Source organism: Myotis nattereri, assembly GCF_964212035.1.
Source record: "Myotis nattereri genome assembly, chromosome: 20".
NCBI classification, from domain to species: Eukaryota; Metazoa; Chordata; class Mammalia; order Chiroptera; family Vespertilionidae; genus Myotis; species Myotis nattereri.
In genome coordinates this window covers 11,724,290-11,748,203 of record NC_138096.1, presented here as the reverse complement: position 1 = coordinate 11,748,203, position 23,914 = coordinate 11,724,290, and the positions used below count along the sequence as shown (strand labels likewise).

At 46.2% G+C, this 23,914-nt stretch overlaps 1 protein-coding gene across 2 annotated transcripts in view; it reads left to right on the top strand.

Annotated features, from left to right (window-relative positions):
• The window catches only part of PLD5 (phospholipase D family member 5), a gene marked incomplete at its 5' end in the record, with an annotated part of 172,983 nt that extends 149,316 nt beyond the window's left edge, over positions 1-23,667 (top strand). For both annotated transcript variants that reach the window (XM_081114485.1, XM_081114486.1), the window contains 5 exons: positions 7,127-7,324; positions 9,708-9,844; positions 11,248-11,416; positions 13,881-13,995; positions 21,805-23,667. In XM_081114485.1, the coding sequence (XP_080970611.1) occupies positions 7,127-7,324; positions 9,708-9,844; positions 11,248-11,416; positions 13,881-13,995; positions 21,805-22,061 (876 nt within the window). In that variant the 3' untranslated portion in view covers positions 22,062-23,667. The remainder of the gene's footprint in view (positions 1-7,126; positions 7,325-9,707; positions 9,845-11,247; positions 11,417-13,880; positions 13,996-21,804) is intronic.
• Positions 23,668-23,914: the final 247 nt, after the last annotated feature.

Genomic DNA, 23,914 nt, shown 5'->3' with positions numbered 1-23,914 from the left:
GGCTGTTGTTCAGCCCTAGCTGGTTTGGTTCAGTGGATAGAGCACCAGCCTGCAGACTGAAGTTCTGGGTTCGATTCTGGTCAAGGGCACATACCCCGGTTGCGGGCTCCATCCCCGGACCCGGTCACAGGCTCCATCCCCAGACCTGGTCCGGGCACGTGTGGGAGGCAACCAATCAGTGTGTCTCACATTGATGTGTCTCTCTGTGTGTCTCTCCCCTCCTTTCCACTCCCTGTAAAAATCAATGGGGGAAAATATCCTCAGGTGAGGATTAACATAAATGAATAAATAAATAATAAATAAATATCCAGGCCGGTTCTTGCTCCCTCTGAAAAAACAAGCATTTTGCTTGAGAGAAAGGAATATAAGTAAAGAAAAAAATGAAAAGAGGAGGAGGTGGGGAGCTACTTCTGAGAAAATCCCCCGACCCCTAGGGATTTCCCAGCTCCTTGGGGGAAAGCCCTTCATGGGATGGTAAGTGTTCGGTTTTTACTGGCCAGTGAGAAAACAGACATCTGGCGGGTAGAGGACTATAAACAGGATTTGCATTTTAGTCAGAGCTGCAGGAAATCCATAAAAGAAAAGTGTCTCGCCCTAACTGGTTTGGCTCAGTGGATAGAGCGTCGGCCTGCAGACTGAAGGGTCCCAGGTTCGATTCTGGTCAAGGGCATGTACCTTGGTTGTGGGCACATCTCCAGTAGGGGGTGTGCAGGAGGCAGCTGATCAGTGTTTCTCTCTCATGGATGTTTCTAACTCTCTATCCCTCTCCCTTCCTCTCTGTAAAAAAATCAATAAAATGTATTTTAAAAAGAAAAAGAAAAGTGCCTTCAAAGATTTACAAGTCAACACACAGACGCCTGCAAATGAATCGTGTGTAAACCACGTATAGAAGCGCTGAGCAGCTGTATAAGTTGCAGGAGAAATCGGAGGCCAGAGATGACTTAGGCAGGGCTTCCCAGAAGTGTCTATTTAGGTCCTTTGCCCATTTTTTTATTGGATTGTTTATCTTCCTTTTGTTAAGTTGTATGAGTTCCCTGTAAATGTTGGAGATTAAACCCTTATCGTTGATAACATTGGCAAATATGTTCTCCCATGCAGTGGGCTTTCTTGTTGTTTTGTTGATGGTTTCTTTTGCTGTGCAGAGCTTTTTATTTTGATGTAGTCCCATTTGTTTATTTTCTCTTTAGTTTCCAAAGCCCTAGGATCTGTATCGGTGAAGAAATTGCTTCGGCATATGTCTGAGATTTTGAGATTTTGTTGCCTTTGGATTCTTCTAGAATTTTTATGGTTTCCCATCGTACATTTAAGTCCTTTATCCATTTTGAGTTTATTTTTGTGTATGGTGGAAGTTGGTGGTCTAGTTTCATTTTCTTGCATGTATCTGTCCAATTTTCCCAACACCATTTATTGAAGAGACTGTCTTGGCTCCATTGTATGTTCTTGCCTCCTTTGTCAAATATTAATTGAGCATATTGGTTCGGGCTGATTTCTGGGCTCTCTATTCTATTCCATTGATCTCCTTAATTCTTTTTTAATATATTTTTTATTGATTTCAGAGAGAAAGGGAGAGGAAGATATAAAAGCATCAATGATGAGAGAGAATCATTGGTCAGCTGCCTCCTGCACGCCCCACACTGGGGTTTGAACCTACAACCTGGGCATGTGCCCTGACCAGGAATCGAACCGTGACCTCCTGGTTCATAGGTCAACACTCAACCACTGAGCCACACTGGCCGGCTTCCTTAATTCTTTTCACAGTCCTAAGATGTGTAGGGCATTCACAATCATCTGATGAAGGCCAGTAGACAAAAGGATTAGGATGGACCGGTCAGAAAGCTAAAAGATAACTGTTTTTGGCAAGAATGATAATGGATTATTGCTAACGATTTTTTTTGCATGTATTACTCTTCTTGTGTGTTCACAACATAAATGGCCAACTCTGATGCCCTTGTTGATCTTGCCAGATTGGAGGGTAATTTTGCTGCAGTGCTAACATCTCCTCCCAGCAAACACTTTTAACCTGAAAATCACGCCTGTGCTTTATGATTCCAGTGTGACTGAAGCTGCTTATTCTTCCTAATGTAGCAGAACCTATTTGACAGGTTTGTTATGTTAAGTGAGCCAGAGCAGAGCTCCCTGTTGCTTGTTAGTGCCGCAACCTTGACCCCAAAACAGAAGCTAGAACGCAGTGCCGATTGGAAATATTCAAATGAACATCCTGTGTCATTCATGGCTGGGGTCTCACCCCTGGGCAGTTTTCTAAGACATTAAAGTTGCCTGTAGACCTGAGAAAAAGAAGTGCCTACACCTGAGAAATAAACACCTGCCCGATTCCGGGGAGTTTGGGGCTAGACAGTTTTATCCGCATTTAGCTTCCTCGGTTACAAGGTGACAATAATCATATTGCGCTGCTTCCCAGGTAACGGTTGCAGCCATTGAGTAACAGCTTTGAAACAGCTTTGCATCGGTGCCCTGCCAGGGGAAACGGGTGATGGAGGATCACAATGAAAAGCGCTAACCGGTGTGGCTCAGTGGATAGAGCGTCGGCCTGCGGACTGAAGGCTCCCAGGTTCGATTCCGGTCAAGGGCATGTACCTTGGTTGTGGGCACATCTCCAGTAGGGGGTGTGCAGGAGGCAGCTGATCGATGTTTCTCTCTCATCGATGTTTCTAACTCTCTATCCCTCTCCCTTTCCCCTCTGTAAAAAATCAATAAAATATATATTTTTTAAAAAAAAAAATCAAAGTAAGGCATCTTAAATATGCGCAAAAGCTCTTCCCCTCAAAATTACGTTCATTATATAACATAGGAAAGTGCAAAAGGGAAAAGTACACCCTAAATCTAACTACTTTAAAACTACACGGAGTGGCCAGATGATTATAACCACCCCATCAGTACTTCATTGACACTTCCAAAAATACTGAATATTGAAAACTTCCTAAGCAAATACTCTCAAGGTTTTATTATTATTATTTGCATAACTAATTCACTTCATTGTACTGATGGGGTGCTCATAATAATCTGGCCACTCAGTGTATTTCCCTTTTTCTGTTCCCACCAATCATCGCCTATCAGTACATACACTTTTATAAGCTGTCAATAGAGTCTGTCTAAATGCTGTGATCAAGAGATGTGGTAGCCTGGCCGGCATGGCTCATGGGTTGAACATCGACCTATGAACCGGGAGGTCACGGTTTGATTCCCAGTCAGGGCACATGCCTGGGTTGCAGGCTCGATCCCCAGTATGGGGCGTGCAGGAGGCAGCTAATCCACGATTCTCTCTCATCATTGATGTTTCTGTCTCTCTCCCTCTCCCTTCCTCTCTGAAATCAATTTTTAAATTTTTTTTAAAAGAGAGATGTGGTAAACAAGATGTATGAGGCTGCTGCTTTAGAGCAAACCTTTTTCTATAAGTAAAAAGACCATACTCTAAAATAATGATTTAAAAAAGTCTAATATAGTAAATACATAAGCCAGAAACAGTCCTTTATTACCATTACCAGGTATTAAGTACCGCACATAGCTGTGTGTGCTATACTTTTGTACGACTGGCAGCGTGTTGAGCTCATTTACACGGCCTCGCCGAAAACACGTGGTTTAGTCTCATGCTGTTCTGTACAGTCACGTGCTGTGCAGGCTTGTAGCCGGAGCAATAGGCTGTACCTACAGCCTAGGTGTGCTGTAGGCTGAACCTGTGTGATGTTCGCTAAACAACAACAACCGCCTCACAAAGCATTTCTCAGAACGTGTCCCCATCGCCTTAAGTGGCACGTGAAGGAAGGAGAAAAACAACACCCCTCATCCATCCTACAGATGAATTCCTGGGTGGATTCATCTCATCAGTAAGGCTCCGCTGGATTGGGCGAACAGACCAGGCCCCGAAATCAAGGGCCTTATTCTGTGACCTTGCCCATCACTTCCCCCTTGGGGTCCTCCGTTTCCTTCCTTTGGAAATGAGGTTGAACTAGCCGTTCTCCAGGGTTCTCACATTCTCCTCTCTCTTCAATTAGTCGCTTTGCCTCTGCCCAGCATCCTTCCCAAAGGAACTCAGACATCAAGAAGCTACGGGGTCTGGACCCCCCCGCTGTGGGAGGGCAGGGCCAGGGGGGACCTCTCTGAGCTGTGGGCAGCCTTTGAGCCGAGACTCAATTCTTTACTTCTAGTCCCAGGAACAGAAGTCTCACCTTGAGGGCAGAAACGAAATCACATTAGAGCTCCTAGTGATTAAATTCCCTGCAGCAGCTCGGAATATAAATCAGCGACTAACTGGGTGCACGTTTAGTTGCTCACAGTTGCAGGTTCTTTTGTCTCCGTCAAGAACATTAAAGACACGCTTGTTCACGTTTTTATAAAATCCTGGAAACAGCAAACCGAACATTTGCAAATGATCAATTGAGCTGTGATTAGGCTCATTGGTATTCATCACTTATTGAGAGAACGCTGCTGATGCCTCCGCTATCGCTGTGCTTGGAAACCCAGGCCATTAATATAAATAGAAATTCCAGCCGAAACCGGTTTGGCTCAGTGGATAGAGCGTCGGCCTGCGGACTGAAAGGTCCCAGGTTTGATTCTGGTCAAGGGCAGGTTCCTGAGTTGTGGGCACATCCCCAGTAGGAGATGTGCAGGAGGCAGCTGATCGATGTTTCTCTCTCATCGATGTTTCTAACTATCTCTCTCTCCCTTCCTCTCTGTAAAAAATCAATAAAATATATTTAAAAAAAAAAAAAGAAATTCCAGGGAGGCAGGAAACGGACACACAGCAGAACCGGGCCCTCGCTCACAGGGTGCTGTGGCTTATGGGTTGTGAATACTCCCCGTTGTGAATAATTCTTCCTGAAATTGAAATATTAAACTGGTCTATGTCATAATCGCAGCTTAACTGCTCTCTAGCTGTGCATTTGGGCAAGCCCCTTGATCTCTCTTTGTACCTCAGTTTCCTTCCCCGTGAAATGGGTCGTTGCGAGGTTTAAATGGATGCAGGTTGTAGAGCATTTAGAACGGTACCTGGTGCACAGTAAGTGCTACAGATGCAAGGAATTAGAGCCGCTGCTGTGGTTCTTTCTCCCTACGCAGGGGGATGACGGCATCTTCTCGGCTGTGTCTCCCATCATGTCCAAGGGCAAGGGACAGACAGAGTGGAACTATTGATATAACTTGAGTTTTAAATAAAGTCATTACCCTTTTAATATATATGTGTGTGTGTTTGTTTGTTTTTATTTCCGAGAGGAAAGGAGAGGGAGAGATAGAAACATCAATGACAGGAAAGAGTCATTGATCAGCTGCCTCCTGCATGCCCCACACTGGGGATCCAGCCCACAACCCGGGCATGTTGCCCTGACTCGGAATCAAACCATGACCTCCTGGCTCATAGGTCAACGCCCAACCACTGGGGCACGCCAGGCGGGCTAAAGTCATTACCCTTAGAACAGCTTCTTGGCAGGGTACTCCAGGAGTTTGAAGTCCTAAGCCTCAGTTCCATGGGCCGATCGCTAGCACTACACCCATTTTGTCAAAAAGACAATCAGCATTTTCCTAAGAATAATTCTCTACCAAAGAATCATTGGCTTGGTAAATTTCCAGCTTTTTCAAGATTATTTTATTCAAACAGTTGGACCAGTCAATCAACTCTCAACTAACTGTGCGATTGAAGTCAGGGCAGCCCATCAGGATTCTAAGTGGGCGTGTGGCTGGTGTGTGGCTGGCGTGTGGCTGACATGTGGCTGACGTGTGCCTGGCATGTGACACACCAGGGGAAGGGCTGGTCACTGTAAGAATAACTTGGCATGTCCAGCCGATGTGGCTCAATGGTTGAGACTTGATCCATGGACCAAGAGGCCACTGGTTCAATTCCCGGTCAGGAGGCGGCCGATTGATATTTCGATATTTCTCTCTCATTGATGTTTCTATCTCTCCCTCTCCCTTCCTCTCGCTCTGAAAATCAATTTTAAAAAAAACGCATTAAAGAGTGACTTGGCTAATCTATCAGCCAATCAGCATAGCTTTTTGTTCCTTGAAAGTCCACACATGGAAACCCTTCAGAATCCCCAAATCCATGCTATTTTCCCCACTACCAGCGTTTTCAGAAGACTTGCTGACACACTTGCCCTAAATTCTTTTCCTCTGGCTGAAGAACCTACAAAATGAAACCAGTTTCTTTTTCTCCTTCTTCAGTCAACACCAGCCTGAACCAAATATGAACAATTAGAAATGGGCCTTAGTCATTCTCAGGTTGAGAGAAAGCTACTCAGAGGCACTATAATCCTCAAAGCTGGCATCTAGTTGGTATTTTAAACATCAGATTTGTAAAAACAAACAAACAGAAGCATTTGAAGTGAAATCTCCTGGAATTCCAATGGCCAGGTGCCTCCATTTTTTACTCCTAAGTGGGCTCCCCGGTGGGAGCAACTGTCCTCGAAGGTCTGGATGCTGCGTTCCGAAGGCTGAGCAATGGCGAGGAGGTCCCAGGAAGGTCACTGTTCCTTCCACGGGGCCTCCCTTCACGTGGACGCTTGTCATGAAGGCTGTGCGTGTCCAGATTTGAGACTTCAGCAGAAGTTCATAGGAAGCTGCCATAACCGCCCAGCCGGCGTGGCTCAGTGGTTGAACATCATCCCATGAACCAGGAGGTCACAGTTTGATTCCCGGTCAAGGGCACATGCCCGGGTTGTGGGCTCCATCCCCAATAAGGGGCGTGCAGGAGGCAGCTGATCCATGATTCTCTCTCATCATTGAAGTTTCTATCTCTCCCTCCCTCTCCCTTCCTCTCTGAAATCCATAAAAATATATATAGTTTTTAAAAGTCAACCTTTATATTGCTGCGTAATTTCAGGATTCATACCAAAAATTAGTGTAAAGGAAACAAATCTGAGACCATGTGAAAAGCGTAGTGAGTATGGGAAAATTATCTGTAATAGCCCAAATGCAAAAAGAATCTAAAGTCCTCCTTAAATTTTAAGTGTGTTTATGACGCTTCACTTCCATAGACCATCGTGCCTATATCTACAGACTCCTGTATAAAAGTGCAAGAAAAAAAAATCACTACTGTTTCATTCTGGTGCATTGTTTTTTCTCTCTGAAACGAACCCTGTCGGACGCACATGGCCTTGATGTGTTTTTTTTTTCTCAGATGAAAGAACTCGGTGTCATCTTCTACAACTGCAGCTGCCTGGTCCTGGATTTGCAAAGGATCTTCGCTTTATATAGTTCATTAAAATTCAAGAGCAGGGTGCCCCAGACCTGGTCCAAGAGGCTCTATGGAGTCTATGACAATGAAAAGAAATTGCAGCTTCAGTTGAACGAAACCAAATCTCAAGCCTTTGTGTCGGTGAGTTGTTGGGCCTGTCTCCTCGTCCACCCCCCTCCTGGCCCTTTGTTAAGTTGGGATGCTTTGAGGGTGGCCTTATGTTGGGCGGCAACGAATTCGACAAGTCGTTTTCCGTTCCAGTCCTTGAAGAGTTCAAATCTGTCCACTCTTATGTTCTGTCATATGCTGTCCCTAATGAGGATGATAAGGATACATGTTAATAATCATTCCTGATTCCTGATATTTTGTGTTATCTGATTGGGCCCTTACAATCGTCCCTTAAGGTACACCTAGGATTGTGACTGTGTTACAAATGAGGTTATATCGGCCCGGCCAGCATGGCTCAGTGGTTGAGCATCGACCTATGAACCAGAAGGTCAGGGTTTGATTCCCGGTCAGGGCACAAGCCCAGTTTGTGGGCTCGATCCAGTAGGGGGCATGCACGAGGCAACCAACCAATGATTCTCTCTCATCATTGATGTTTCTATCTCTCTCTCCCTCTCCCTTCCTCTCTGAAATCAATAAAAATATATTTTTAAGAAATGAGGATATTGAAGCTTATCTGCTATAACGCAGGTGCCAGGAGAGCCACCAGCACCCAGGTCTTCAATACCAGACCCGTCTTTGATGCCCTGCATCAGTGATGTTCACACTTGTTTGTAGCAGTAGAACCCTCTGATGAGAGAAATCTCAGGGAGCCCCAGTGTGTAAAACAGACAAACGCAAAGCTGTTGTACTTGATCGGGGCTGGAGGGCAAGACCACCACCCCACAACACACCTTCACCCAACTCCCCTGCCACCCTCCCACCCCTCGCCATCCCACTGTCCCCACAGTGTTACTGGCAACAGGCAGTGTAAGTATCTGGGCCTTCAGCCTGTCATCAAACTCTAAAGTGCTGAGGAATCAGCTAGGAAGCCTGTTTTTTTAAAAAAAAATATATATGTTTTTGTTTATTTGAGAGAGAGAGAGAGAGAGAGAGAGAGAGAGAGAGAGAGAGAGAAGAAGAAGAAGAAGAAGGGAGGGGGGAGAGAAGAAGGGAGGGAGAGAATGTTTTTTAATTGATTTTTTTAGAGAAAAAGAGAGAGGAAACATTGATTGGTTGCCTACCATATATACCCCAGCCGGGGATTGAACCCACAACCTGGGTATGTGTCCTGACCAGGAATCGAACCTGCAGCCTTTTGGTGTATAGAACGACGCTCCAAACCACCGAGCCACCTGGCCAGGGCAAAACACCATATACTTTTAAGATGGAAACCACTTTGAACAACGAGAGAAAAATACCTCAAGTATAAATTGCCTGTCTCTTATTTTGCTTAAGTCTCTCAGAATATCTTTTTTCCCCCCTGTCTCTCCTGATGAACTTGGGCATCTTAATAACTCTCTCTGTGTCTCCACTAGAATTATTGATGACCCTTTCTCAACAACTATACTCCTCTTTCTGATTGATGGATGATTAGAGGAGGAAACCGAGCTTTTTAGAGGGTCTTAAACGTGTCTATAGCCATGTCACTGTTCAGATGAAATGGCTTCTGGGAGAAATTGCTTGTTATCTGTATGTGGTGTTATATGGCAAAGCCTGAGGAATTGGGCAGCTATGTGTGACAGGGAGGCACACCAGGGTCACGTAAGTCTAGAGCTGGAGAATTCCTCCCCAAATCAGAGGCATGTGTATTGAAAGCAAGAATTCCCTCCCAGCCCGGCCAGCGTGGCTCAGTGGTTGAGCGTCAACCTATGAACCAGGAGGTCACGGTTAGATTCCCGGGCAGGGCACATGCCTGGGTTGTGGGCTCGATCCCCAGTGTGGGATGTGCAGGAAACAGGCAGTCAATGATTTTCTTTTTCTCCCACTCCCTTCCTCTCTGAAATCAATAAAAATACATATATTTTTAAGTTCCCTCCCAAAACAGACTTAAAGGACAGACTTGAGACCAATCCCCCCACACTTGGATGTCTACAGGCCTCAACTTTGATAGGATGGGAAATATATTTGTCTTATCTCCTAAAGAACTGGAAAGTAGGTTTGCAAAAAAAAAGAGAGAGAGGGAAATCCACAGTTGACAAAAGTTGATGCTCTAGCCCACTGGTCGGCAAACTGCGGCTCGGCAAACCACGGATCTAGCCCTAGCTGGTTTGGCTCAGTGGATACAACATCGGCCTGCAGACTGAAGGGTCCCGGGTTCGATTCCAGCCGAGGGCACATACCTGGATTGTGTGCTTGATCCCCAGTGGGGGGGGGTGCAGGAGGCAGCCAATCAATGATTCTCTCCCATCATTGATGTATCTGTCTCTCTCTCCCTTTCCCTTTCTCTCTGAAATCAATAAAAATATCTTCAAAAAAAAAAATATCTTCAAAAAAAAAAACTTAATGCTCTAAAAGTTTGGTTTTTGTGTCTTCACAGAATTCCCCCAAACTCTTTTGCCCTAAAAACAGAAGCTTTGACATCGACGCCATCTACAGCGTGATAGACGACGCCAAGCAGTACGTGTACATCGCCGTCATGGACTACCTGCCCATCTCCAGCACAAGCACCAAAAGGTCAGTGAGCGCATGACCTCGACCTAGAACCTGGTCTCCGGGACCAGGCACCGAGCTGGGGAAGCCAGCCTGCACACTGGGATGCTCTCAGGTCATGTCCGGTCACTCATCATTCAGATCAGCTGGGCGAGCCCGGCCGGCCGGCGTGGCTCAGTGGTTAATCGTCGACCTGTGAACCAAAAGGTCATGTCACGGTTTGATTCCTGGTCTGGGGCGCATGCCTGGGTTACAGGCTCGATCCCTAGTAGGAGGCATGCAGGAGGCAGCCAAGCAATGATTCTCCCTCATCATTGATGTTTCTCTCTCTCCCTCTCCTCTCCCTTCTTCTCTGAAATCAATAAAAATATATTAGCCCTAACTGGTTTGGCTCAATGGATAGAGCATCGGCCTGTGGACTGAAGGGCCCCAGGTTCGATTCCGGTCAAGGGCATGTACCTTGGTTGCGGGCACATCCCCAGTAGGGAGATGTGCAGGAGGCAGCTGATCAATGTTTCTCTCTCATCGATGTTTCTAATTCTATATCCCTCTCCTTCCTCTCTGTAAAAAATCAATAAAATATATATATTTTTTTTTTAAATATATTTTATTGATTTTTTACAGAGAGGAAGGGAGAGAGATAGAGAGTTAGAAACATCGATGAGAGAGAAACATCGATCAGCTGCCTCCTGCACATCCTCCACTGGGGATATGCCCGCAACCCAGGTACATGCCCTTGACCGGAATCGAACCCGGGACCCTTCAGTCCGCAGGCCGACGCTCTATCCACTGAGCCAAACCGGTTTCGGCAATAAAATATATTTTTTAAAAAATAATAAAATTAAAAATATATTAAAAATAAAAAAGAAGCCCTAACGGGTTTGGCTCAGTGGATAGAGCGTTGGCTTGAGGACTGAAAGGTCTCAGGTTCGATTTCGGTCAAGGGCATGTACCTTGGTTGTGGGCACATCCCCAGTGGGGAGTGTGCAAGAGGCAACTGATTGATGTTTCTCTCTCATCGATGTTTCTCTCTATTCCTCTCCCTTCCTCTCTGTAAAAAAATCAATAAAATATTTTTTTTTAAAAAAAGAAGTTGACTCTTGGAGCATAGGTAGAGTTGGAGGTGCAGTGAGGATGGCATGGGGTGGGGTGCCAGGGTGTCCATGCCCTCTGCCCTCACAGCCTGAGGCCTGGCGCTGGGAGACCTGGTTGTAGGCAGAGGCAGGTCTCCATAAAGCATCCTGTCTTGGGGCCCTTACCCAGAAGGCTCGCATTTTTTTTTTCAACGCATCCTACAAAGTCACACATATATCACAGAACAAAGTAATGGTCGCATTAACATCCATGTTCTCGGAAGCCTAGTAAATCTATTTCCCAAAACTAACTTGCTTCCTTGATTTTCATCCACATCGATATTATTTCCACAGGACGTACTGGCCAGACTTGGACGGGAAAATAAGAGAAGCGTTAGTTTTGCGAAGCGTTAAAGTTCGACTCCTGATCAGCTTCTGGAAGGAAACGGATCCCCTGACGTTTAACTTTATTTCGTCTCTTAAAGCTATCTGCACTGAAATAGCCAACTGCAGCTTGAAAGTTGTAAGTATTCTGTTGACTTCGCTCTTAAAGAAAAAGTTTGTCCCTTTGCATAGCCATCCGTGAAAGCTGTAAGCACACACATTCCCACAAACTCCCAGTAAGAACAGGAATACCAATCCTCGAGAGAGAGAAACACTTTAAAAGGTAGGGCAGGGCTCTACCGGTGTGGCTCAGTGGTTGAGCATCAACCTATGAACCAGGAGGTCACGGTTCGATTCCTGGTCAGGGCACATGCCCGGGTTGCGGGCTCCATCCCAATCGGGGGCATGGAGGAGGCAGCCGAGCAAGGATTCTCTCTCATCATGGATGTTTCTCTCTCTCTCTCCCTCTCCCTTCCTCTCTGAAATCAATAAAAATATATTTAAAAAGACAAAAAGCACACGGAGAGAGAGATTGGAGGACTACGTGGGAGGCATTTGTGGGTTAGGAGGTGAACGTGCCCTTAGACTTCATTCTGCTGCCCAGAGACCTGAGCGCAAGGTGGCCTGTGCGTGTGGTCAGGGAGGCAGCTGTGTCGCCAAGGAGACGAAGGAACAGGGTTGTGAGTCAGCACAGTCTGAAATCCGGGACACCCATTACCCCTTTTCCTCTCTTCCCACATAGAGCCCCTCAGCCCCTCAGTCCCTGCACAGCTCCCAGTTTAGGCCTCCCAGGGAGATGCCCTTCTCAACAGCCAGCCTCATCGCTCAGTGACAGAGAAACTAAAAACTACAGCAGCCCTAGCCGGTGTGGCTCAGTGGATAGAGCGTCAGCCTGCGGACTGAAGGGTCCCAGGTTCGATTCTGGTCCAGGGCATGTACCATCGTTGTGGGCACATCCCCAGTAGTGGGTATGCAGGAGGCAGCTGATTGATCTTTCTCTCTCATTGATGTTTCTAACTCTCTATTCTTCTCCCTTGCTCTCTGTAAAAAATCAATGAATATAGATTTTATATTTTAAAAAATAAAAAAAAAGAACTCCCACTCCAAAAGGGAAGGTGGGGAGACCCACAGCGGTCACTGGTCTGAGGCAATTGGACATCGTGCTGGGCAGCTGGTGTGAAGTCCTGGTACTCCTGCTCCTTCAAATCAGGGGCCCAAGGTGGTTTGGTGTGGTTTGTTTGTTTTTTAATATGTTTTTATTGATTTTAGAGAAATAGAAACATCTATGAGAGAGAATCATTGATTGGCTGCCTCCTGCTCGCCCCCTACTGGGATTGAGCCCCCAACTCCAGGCATGGGCCCTGACCGGGGATGGAACCGTGACCTCCTGGTTCATAGGTCGACGCCCAACCACTGAGCCACACCAGCCAGGCAACAGTCACAGTTTAAGCCTCATCCAAGCACTTACAGTGTCAAGAGATCCCTGAGGCACAAGCCCACCGCCTCCTGCTGTCAGAGCCTCCCCTGACCTGGCACCTGGTGAGCTGGAAGGCGGTTTTGAGGGTCACATCACTGAAATTCAGGATTTCTGACATGAAGTTGTGATTTTTTTTCACTTATTTGCCTATTAAAAGAGCCTTAGACAGAGGCTTGTACATGCAAAGCATTGGTTCCTTCGGCAGAAATCTCTTTCGACCTTTGCAAAGCCCCAGTTTGATCAGCTAGTCGTGGCCCTGGGCCCACTGATGTATGCAGCGTGGAAGAATATTCATTGAGTTCCTGGGCTCAGTGAGTGTCTTTGACAGTGCACCCTGGAGAGTCAGACAGTGAGAACTCAGCCACCTTCTGGCCCTCACGCTATTGAAAGAAAGACTTTTGTGTTCATTCCGTAGCTTAAAAGTGTTCATTACAGTTGAGCCTGCTAATTTTCCCTCTCGCTGCCTATTTGAGAACAAAAATAGCTTCATCTACAGGAGGTGACAAGACTGTGCTTTTATTTATTTTTTTTATTTTTTTAAGACTGTGCTTTTAATAACTCAATGTAAGGTCTGTTGTTGATACTGGGATCATAAACCCTTGTGTACTCTTGACCGAGACCAAGCATGTTGCCCTAGCCCAGTGGTCAGCAAACTGCAGGTCGAGAGCCACATGTGGCTCTTTGGCCCCTTGAGTGTGGCTCTTCCACAAAATACCGACTTCTGCACGGGAGCCATGAAGTTTCAATCGCACTGTACATGTGCACCCGCATGTGGTATTTTGTGGAAGAGCCACACTCAAGGGGCCAAAGAGCCGCATGTGGCTCGCGAGCCGCCGTTTGCCGACCACTACCCTAGCCGGTTTGACTCAGTGGACAGAATGCCAGCCTTCAGACTGAAGTGTCCCGGGTTTGATTCCGGTCAAAGGCACGTGCCCGGGTTATGGCCTCAATCCCCAGTAGGGGGCGTGCAGGAGGCAGCCAATCCATGATTCTCTCTCATCATTGATGTTTCTCTCTCTCTCCCTCTCCCCTTCCTCGCTGAAATCAATAAAAATAGATTTTTTTTAAAGAACAAAAGTGTTCTCTGTTCACCTGCTCTATTCATTTATTCGTTTGTGTCTTACAGAAGTTTTTTGACCTGGAAAGAGAGAATGCCTGTGCAACCAAAGAGGAAAAGAATCTCACTTTTCCTAAATTAAACCGCAACAAGTACATGGTGACGGACGGAGCGGCTTACATCGGTAGGTGCCCGGCCTGCGTGCGAGGCTCCTCGGGGAGCCTGGGGTCAGTGGTGGCCCAGCTGTGCTCTACCCCACGGGGGGGCGAAGAAGCAGAGCCTGGGGGGTTGGGGGGGCTGAAGGTCAGGAAACAGAACAATCAGGGTAAAGAGCTCCCCAGCCTCGCATCTCTATGGCTGACTCGCCTGCTAAGAGACCCTATGAGATGTTTTCTTTCCGTAAATGATTTGCAGGAGTTCTTTGGTCCCTTTGCCTCATTTTATAGCTGAGGTGGTGACGGGCTCGTGACAGGTGAGTCCTGGCACCATGCCCCTTCCCTACACACAGGACCACAGCCGGCCTGTCGTGAGCGACGGAGACAGGCATCGTGGGAGTTCAGTGACAGCACCCCGCTGGGGAAGTAATCCCACCCCTGCCGTGGTTAAAACGTCTAACCTTAGACAATGTATTTAAGCTCTCGGTTTTCTCATCTGTAAAATGGGCCCAACAAGAGCTTCTCCTGCATTGGATGAAGGGTAAATGGGAGACGATATGCAAATCAACTGGCCCGTGGATCATCCCGAGTCTTGCTAGCTCTGTTTATTAAGGCCGTGGAGTTCCAGATGCAGAAATCCCACGTCCTGGTGGAATTACTCACTAGCGGATCAAGTCTGTTCTACTTTCCCACCATGTGTATCCGGCCAGGGGAACCCCTTCCACTGAAACCATCACCGGCAGAAGGGAACAGCGTCCACACATCTCGGAACAGCAGCACGGTTGTTAAACGTTGTGCGGTTGTGGTGGTTTTTATGCTGTGCAGGTGTTAAAGCAGAGAGGAAAGGCACATGGATAGAATGAAGCAATTCGGAAACTGTTTGTTTTCCAGATTCAGTGAGTGAGTAAAAAAATACGCCCTTCTCCCTTTGTAAAGCACTTGCTCTTATTTTATTCTCTCAGCCACGTGGTCAAGAGCGAGGGCAGTTTTTATAGAAATGAGGAGACCTGGGCCATAAGATGTGAAACAACTTAAACATGTGATGTCAGGGGAAAGGAGCTGGGGATGGAAGACACTGCAACACACACACACACACACACACACACACACACACACAAAATACACAAAACTTATACGACAGACAACAATATGGTGATTACCAGAGGGATAGGGGAAGTAGAAGAGAGTAAAGGGGGAGTAAATGGTGATGGAAGGAGACTTGAATTGGGGTGGTGAACACACAGTACAATGTACAGATGATGTGTTATGGAATTGTAAAAAGATTAAAAATAAAAAGACACGGTCATCAGCCACTGGACAGCGACTGCCTCCTGGCTCAGTGGGAAGCTGTTCTGCTGTTTTCCACTTTGACTAGCTGTGTCACATTAGAACAGAGTATTGGGATTTATTTAAATGGATATCACTTGGGTTCGAATATGGTATTATTTCATCCCAGTGTTCTAAGATGCGGTCATTTGGATTTTCTCATATTCATCAACTTACGGAGAGTAGAATGAAATCTGCTTCTTTTTCTTTTTTTAATATATTTTTATTGATTTCAGAAAGAGAGGATGGGAAAGGGAGATAGAAACATTAAGGATGAGAGAGAGTATCATTGATTGGCTGCCTCTTGCACGCCCCCTGCTGGGTGGGGATCAAGCGCACAACCTGGGCATGTGCCCTGACCAGGAATCAAACTGTTGACCTGGTTCATAGGTCAATGCTCAACCACTGAGCCACACTGGTGGGCAAATCTGCTTCTTTTTAAGCAACTAACGAAAACAAACTCAAAATCGTTTAACAAACTCAAAATCGCTTCATCGAAAATGAGAACGTTTGGCTCAAGTATTGGGAAACACGGGGATGGGCCAGGTTCAGGCACCGTGGGATTTTGGGACTCAAATCTGGACATTTTACCTGCAGGATTTCCTAAAAGTAAGGTGTTGCCTGCCTCTACCCAAGTGTTCTTTTAATGAATCAAATAAGTGTTTTGGAGTCAGACAAACCAGTTTTGAATTTAAACACTGACCCCAGTCGAAACAGGGTGGGAAGCCAGGTGTCATCTCTCTGTTGCTTCCTCATTTGTAAAATGAGATAACTATCCCCTCCTGCCCTGTGTGGTGGTGGAATGAGGAGTAAATGAGATAATAGATGAAAGGCTCTTATCTGTGTAGGCCCTTAGCAAATAGTCATTCCTGGCTGTCTCCCTTCTTCCCTCATAATGCATATTTTAAAATAGACTTTTCGTTTTCAGATAAGTGTTTTTTTAAATATATTTTATTGATTTTTTACAAAGAGGAAGGGAGAAGGATAGAGAGTTAGAAACATCAATGAGAGAGAAACATTGATCAGCTGCCTCCTGCACACCCTGTACTGGGGATGTGCCCGCAACCAAGGTACATGCCCTTGACTGGAATCCAACCTGGGACCCTTCCGTCTGCAGGCCAACGCTCTATCCACTGAGCCAAACCGGTTAGGGCCAGAGAAGTGTTATTTCCAACACAACTGAGCATAAAGCACAGAGACTCCCTATATACCCCTGTGCCCACACACACAGCCTCCGCCAGCATCCCCCATGAGAGTGGTGCATGTGTTACAGTTGATAAACCAACATTGACGTCATAATCACCCAAAGCCCATAGATTACATTAGGGTTCACTGTCGGTTTAGTACATCCCGTGGGTTTGGACAAATGTATTAATGACGTCATTATGTGATGTATATGATGTCATCCATCATTATCGTATCACATAGAGTATTTTCACTAACAATCCTCTCTACGCCACCTATTCATCCCTCCCTCTCCCCTCCCTCCCCCCCTCAACTCCTGGCAACCACAGATATTTTTAGCATTTCCATAGTTTTGTCTTTTCCAAAATATCATATAGCTATGGTCAACTATACGATATTTTCAGATTGGCTGCTTTCACTCAGTAATGTGGACTTAAGTTGCGTTCACATTGTTTAATGGCCTGAGAGCTCATTTCTTTTTAGTGCTGAATGATGATTAACCTGCTCTAAACACCCGCGTGCAGGTTTCATACCAAGGAGCATGATTGCTGAAACATACGGTAAGAGTGTGTTTGGCTTTGTAAAGACACTACCAGGCTGTCTTCCAAAGTGGCTGCACCGTTTTGCCTTCCCAGCAGCAATGCATGGGGATTTCTGTTGCTCCACAACCTCGCCTGCGTTTGGTGGTGTCAGTGTCTGGGTTTTGGCCCTTCTGAGAGGTGTGTCGCGGCATCTGGTTGTTTTAATTTGCATTTCCCTGATGACGTGTGATGTGGAGCATGTTTTCATAGACTTGTTCGACATCTGTTGATCTTCTTTGGTGAGGTGTCTGTCTGTTAAGGTCTTTGGCCCATGGTGTCACTGGGTTTTCCATTTCCATATTGTTCCGTTTGAAGAGTTACTTGTCATTTTGGACAACGATCCGTTCTCAGACATGTATTATGTGCAGGTATTTACTTCCAACGTGTGGCTTATCATTTTCTCTTCTTGACGGTGTCTTGCACAGAGCCAATTCATTAATTTTAATTAAGTTCACTTCATCTATTATTTCTTTCATGTTGTATCTAAAATCTTCACCCAACCCCAAGTCATCTAGATTTTCTCCTAGGAGTCTTAGGGTTTTGCATTTTACATTTTGGTCGATGATCCACTTTGAGTTAATTTTTGTGAAGGGTTTAAGGTCTGTGTCTAGATCAGGGGTGGGCAAACTTTTTGACTTGAGGGCCACAATGGGTTCTTAAACTGGACCGGAGGGCCAGAACAAAAGCATGGATGGAGTGTTTGTGTGAACTAATATAAATTCAAAGTAAACATCATTACATAAAAGGGTACGGTCTTTTTTCTTTTTTAGTTTTATTCATTTCAAACGGGCCGGATCCGGCCCGCGGGCCGTAGTTTGCCCACGGCTGGTCTAGGTTCTTTTTTTTTAATATTTTTTATTGGTTTTTGAGAGAGAGAAGAAGGAAGAGGGGTAGAGAGATAGAACACCAATGACAGAGAGACATCGATCGGCTGCCTCCTACACGCCCCCCAGTGGGGATGGAGCCCACAACCGGGGCATGTGCCCTGACCAGGAATCAAACCTATGGCCTCTCGGTTGATGGGTCGATGCTCAACCACTGAGCCATGCTGGCTGGGCTAGTTTCATTTTCGCATCTACCTGCCCTGTTGTCCCAGCACCATTTATTGAAAAGACTATCTTTGCTCCATTGTATTGTCTTTGCTCCTTTATCAAGATCAGTCAACTATATGTGTGTGGGTCTGTTTCTGGGCTCTGTTATTGTAATGCATTTTTAATTGAGTTTATTTTATCCATAGCATTTTAGCAAGACATTAATTCCCTAGAGCAAAGCATAATTCTAGTACAAAAATATTTAAAGGGCTTCAAGAGGAAAATTCATTGATAATTTAAATAAGCATCAGCATGTTCTGGAAAGCTCTTAAGTCATCACCCAGACACCCACTGAGAATTCTGAATTCAGAAAAATCCACAGTAGACCCTGCACAGAATTACAGCTCTATTAATTTTCAGAAGACTTACAGAAGAATCTCCAAACAGTATCATCTCTCTAATGGCTAAGTCTCCAGAGTATATTTGAGTTAAGCTTGGCAAACTTGACTAGAGGATGGTTTGGATGATGAGAGGACTGGCCAGGGGTGGTGGGTGATTGAAGACACAGGAAAGGCTCACGAGGCCCATATACCTTCCCAGTGAGATCGTTTGCACCATCGCCATGGTGATCCTGCGGCTGGCACCACAGTTCTGGCCTCTGGGGCCTACACCCGCATCTGGAAGCTGATTGTCCGTCTCTCAAGAGCTGGGTGAAATCATCCCAACAGAGAAAAAGACTGAAGCTTACGATTTTGAAGTTCAGCCAAGCCATTAGGAAGAGAAGAAACCGGTGATCACACTAGGATAGGGATGCCTGCCTGGGCCTGTGGAATAGCCTACAGCTATATTCCTGAGAAGAACTCATTAAAGCTTCTGAGAATCAATAGAGATTCTATTGTATTGAAGGAAAAGGCTGAATTTCACAGAAGAAGGCTTGAAAATCTCATCCCTTCCGGCCCCTCATTTTTTCCCTTCCTTGTGCTACCCCTAAGCACATTTCTTTTTTTAAATTTTTTAAAAATACATTTTTATTGATTTCAGAGAGTAAGGGAGAGAGAGATAGAAACATCAATGATGAGAGACAATTGCTGCCTCCTGCACGCCCCCTACTGGAAATCGAGCCCGCAACCCGGGCATGTGCCTTTGACTGGAATCAAACCCAGGACCCTTCAGTTCGCAGACCGATGCTCTATCCACAGAGCCAAACCAGCTAGGGCCAAAGCACATTTCTGTGTGTATTTCCTTAAGAGGATGTGGTCTACTGGTGATTGGAGCAGAGATCCCAGGGCGTGCCCTGATGGGCCAACCCTGGGGGCTGACATTGAAGTCCAGGGTGCCACGCACAGTTAGCACAAGGCACGCCTTTAGGATCAGAGGTGACGTGGAATGGAAGTTAAATGTGGGCCGTGGCGTCAGACCTGGCTGTGAACCACACCCCTAAGGGATGGCGACAAAAATATGATTAGGATCACCCAGCTGGCCTGCCTCAGTGGTTCAGCGTCAACCCATGAACCAGGAGGTCGAGGTTCGATTCCCAGTCAGGGCACATGCCTGGGTTGGGGGCTCAATCCCTAGTGTGTGTGCAGGAGGCAGTCAAACAATGATTCTCTCTCATCACTGATGTTTCTGTCTCTCCCTCCCTCTCCCTTCCTCTCTCTGACATCAATAAAATAAATAAATAAAAGGTTGACCGCATGTGAGTGACTTAGATGTGATTAGCCCATAAGGGGACCCATCCCAGCCTTACCATCTGTTATGGGCTGAATCGTGTCCTCCCAAAATTCATATTGAGTCCTAACCCCAGTACCTCAAAACAGAACCTTATTTGGAGATAGAGTCTAGTAGACAGAGGTAATCAGGTTACAAGGAGATCATTGGGGAGGGAAAGGGGGGGCCCTAATCCCAGTTGACTGGTGTCCTTATAAAAGGGGACATTTGGCCATAGCTGGTTTGGCTCAGTGGATAGAGCGTCGGCCTGCGGACTGAAGGGTCCCGGGTTCGATTCCAGTCAAGGGCACGTGCCCAGGTTGCAGGCTCCATTCTCAGTAGGGGGGCATGCAGGAGGCAACCTATCCATGATTCTCTCTCATTATGGATGTTCCTATCTCTCTCCCTTCCTCTCTGAAATCAATAAAAATATATTTAAAAATAAAAATAGCCCTAACAGGCCAAAACCGGTTTGGCTCAGTGGATAGAGCATCGGCTTGCGGACTGAAGGGTCCCAGGTTCGATTCCGGTCAAGGGCATCTACCTGGGTTGCAGGCACATCCCCAGTGGGAGATGTGCAGGAGGCAGCTGATCGATGTTTCTCTCTCATCGATGTTTCTAACTCTCTATCCCTCTCCCTTCCTCTCTGTAAAAAATCAATAAAATATATTTTTAAAAAAAAATAGCCCTAACCAGTTTGGCTCAGTGGATAGATCATCAGCCTGCGGACTCAAGGGTCCCAGGTTCGATTCTGGTCAAGGGCATGTGCCTAGGTTGCGGGCACATCCCCAGTAGGGAGTGTGCAGGAGGCAGCTGATCGATGTTTCTCTCTCATTGATGTTTCTAACTCTCTATCTCTCTCCCTTCCTCTCTGTAAAAAATCAATAAAATATATTTTAAAAAAATTAAAAATAAAATAAAAAAGGGGACATGTGGGCACAGGCGTGCCCAGGGGGAAGACCATGTGAGGAGGCAGGATCCACAAACCCAGCCGAGAGGCCTGGCCTGAGCTTCCCTCACAGCCCTTGGAGGGAACCAGCCCGGCCCACACCTTGACTTTGGACTTTGGGCCTCTAAACTGGGAGACAATACAGTTCTGTTGCTCAGGCCACCAGCCTGCGGTGCTTCATTACAGCTGCCTTTGCAAGCGAATACACTTGCCAACCGCGCACTCATAGGGGAGCCCGCTGTCCAGCAGCGGCCCCATTTCTGGGCTGAGGAGCCGGAACCGGAAACTGGGGAGTGAGTCGAGCCCAAGAGAGGAGAGTGTTGCCTCTTTGGACAGGAACTGGCCCTCCTTTTCCGGCCTCAGCTTTTCCTTGGATGTGAAGCTCTGGCGCATTATATTCAGCATCCCTCGTCTGTCCGTGCGAATTAGACGCCGTCTCTCTGAGGAGGTGGTAATTGTTCGCAGGGTTTTTAAGCGGATTCCTGCACATTTGAAATGTTGCCATATTTAGTGTGTCTTGTGAATGTCAATAAGAAATAACATTGACAAAAACGAGCAGCAGATCCCTTGCTGTGAGTTTCAAGTTGAGCACAGCTGAAGAAGATGCGAAAATCGCACGCAAATATTAATCTGCCATATGTAAGCCTTCTTGGAATTGTTTTTCTCGGAGCTATCGACACAATTTAGCCGCCCTGTAGCCATCCCCGGGTGTTTATTTCATTACATATATTTAAAAATATGTATATATGTATATATATGTATATTGATTTCATAGAGGAAGGGATTGGGGAGAGAGAGATGGAAACATCAATGATGAGAGAGAATCATTGATCGGCTGCCTCCTGCACGCCCCCTACTGGGGATTGAGCCCGCAACCTGGGCATGTGCCCTTGACCGGAATCGAACCCGGGACCCTTCAGTTCCCCAGGCCGACGCTCTATCCACTGAGCCGAACCAGCGCGGGCCATGATACGTTGAATGGACGCTGCTGTGCATTGCACTGGATGGGGAATATCCCCCAATGGGTCTTCACCATTTCTTTACTTTGTTCGTTTGCAGGAAACTTTGACTGGGTAGGGAATGACTTCACCCAGAATGCGGGTACGGGCCTCGTCATCAACCAAGCAGACGCGAGGAATAACACGAGCATCATTAAGCAGCTCAAAGATGTGTTTGAGAGGGACTGGTACTCACCCTACGCCAGGAGCTTACAGCCCACCAAACAGCCGAACTGCTCCAGCCCGTCCAGTCTCAGCCCTCCCTCCAACAATACTGCCACGTACAACCCGCGTGGGAAGGACCCCGCGTGCGTATAGCGTGACCGGACACACTGACGGACCACTTGTGTTTCGTATTTATATCTAAAGGACGGGAGGAGAGAAGAACCCTTTGATATGTCTTTTTTTAGGGGAAAAGCACACTTATTAAAAAATAATCTTTGAATGCCATGCCCTATCTAACCACATCTTAGGGGCTTGTATACTCCCTTTAAGACTTTTGTACTTGTCACTTCTGACGGAGAATGTCATTCCGGCTTGGGAGTTCGTTTTCACGTTCGCATACCAATTTGAAGGCTTTGACGCCTCTTCCTTTCTAGTTTTAGAACATTTCTGCTGGCCCACGTGGTCAGTTCTTAGGAAGCTTCGCATGAGGCAGGCTCTTTGCTATTCTGCAACCACTGGCTTAGAGGAGAGGGAGGGTTTCGCCTTGGACAAGAGGTCAAGCCAAGTCTTCATCCTTGTCAACCATCTCCAAGACCTGTCCCGTCATCTAGGTGTGAACTCCCCATGCCATCCTTAAAAAACTCTTGGAAAATACTTTTCTTGCCTCCGTATTCATTTTCTTCTAAGACCATAGATTTTCTTTTGTGTCATTTTCTCTTCTCATAAAACGTTCTCATGCTCTAGTGTGGCTATACTTACCTCAACGCTAGTTCCAAGTACGATATGTTCTGAAAGTGTATGACTTCCTCAGAATGGATACAAAATGGACATAGCAGTTATTTTTCAAATATACTTTTATTGATTTCAGAGAGGAAGGGAGAGGGAGAGAGAGAAACATCAACAATCGGCTGCCTCCTGCACGCCCCGCCCTGGGGCTAGAGCCCGCAACCCGGGCATGTGCCCTGACTGGGAATCGAACCGTGACCTCCTGGTTCCTAGGTCGACGCTCAACCACTGAGCCACGCCAGCTGGGCAGAAATAGCAATCTTTAATTTCCACCTTTCAACTGCATTTTTCTCTAGCAAGTTGATATTTTAAAACCATAGCCGGGAATCTGTATCCTTTCTCTCAAGCTCGGAAAAATTAACGTAGCCCCCTGCTAGTAGCCAGCAAACGATTAAGTCTGTGTTATGGAGACTGAAGTCATTTTTCACATTTTTGTTTATTCTATGGTATTAGAAAGGAACGACCTCTATGGGTCAGTGGATTTGAATTTCTTTAGAATCGTTATGCTGTTAAGAGTATGCCAGCAAACGTTTAATAGAGCTATTTAATATACCTTCTGCTATTTAATACACCTTCTGCTGTTTAATATACCTTCTGCTATTTACTATACCAAATGCTTTTCGGAGAAATGCAATTTAAATACTGTGCTTAACATATTTTACTAAGAAACAAGAATATTGGATTATTGTTCTATACTGTCATTGTGTGTTGTTTTCTATCTATCCGACCTATAACCCTATATTAACAGAGACTGTTGCTACACTCGAGAGAGCCCTGGCCTCCCCACCGCCCAGAGCAGGCGGCCTCGGGACGCCCAGTCTTACTGTGGCTCCTGGCTCTCTCCTTGGCCTCGGGTTTCTGCTGGTCATGTAGGGACAGTACCTACTCACCTACCTCGCGAAGATGTTGTTACGGTAGGAAATATTTATAACTTGTTTTGGAATCAAAAGAACCTATATAAATGCTAAGCATTACGATGTAGAATCTGTTTCTTGAAATCGTCTTTGTGGGATCCTCAGAGAATCCATGCCAGGTTCTCCCAGAGGGCCTACAAGGGAAACCCAACTCACAGCTTCCGGTTGCAAGTGGGGAGGGACACGGGGACGCGGAACGCCTGCTGGACATGGGACGGTCATCGTCACTTTGGGTCACTTTGGCATCAGTAACATCAGTGTAATACCTGACATTGTGCGAAGGATTGTCCGTTAGGACTGGCAGGG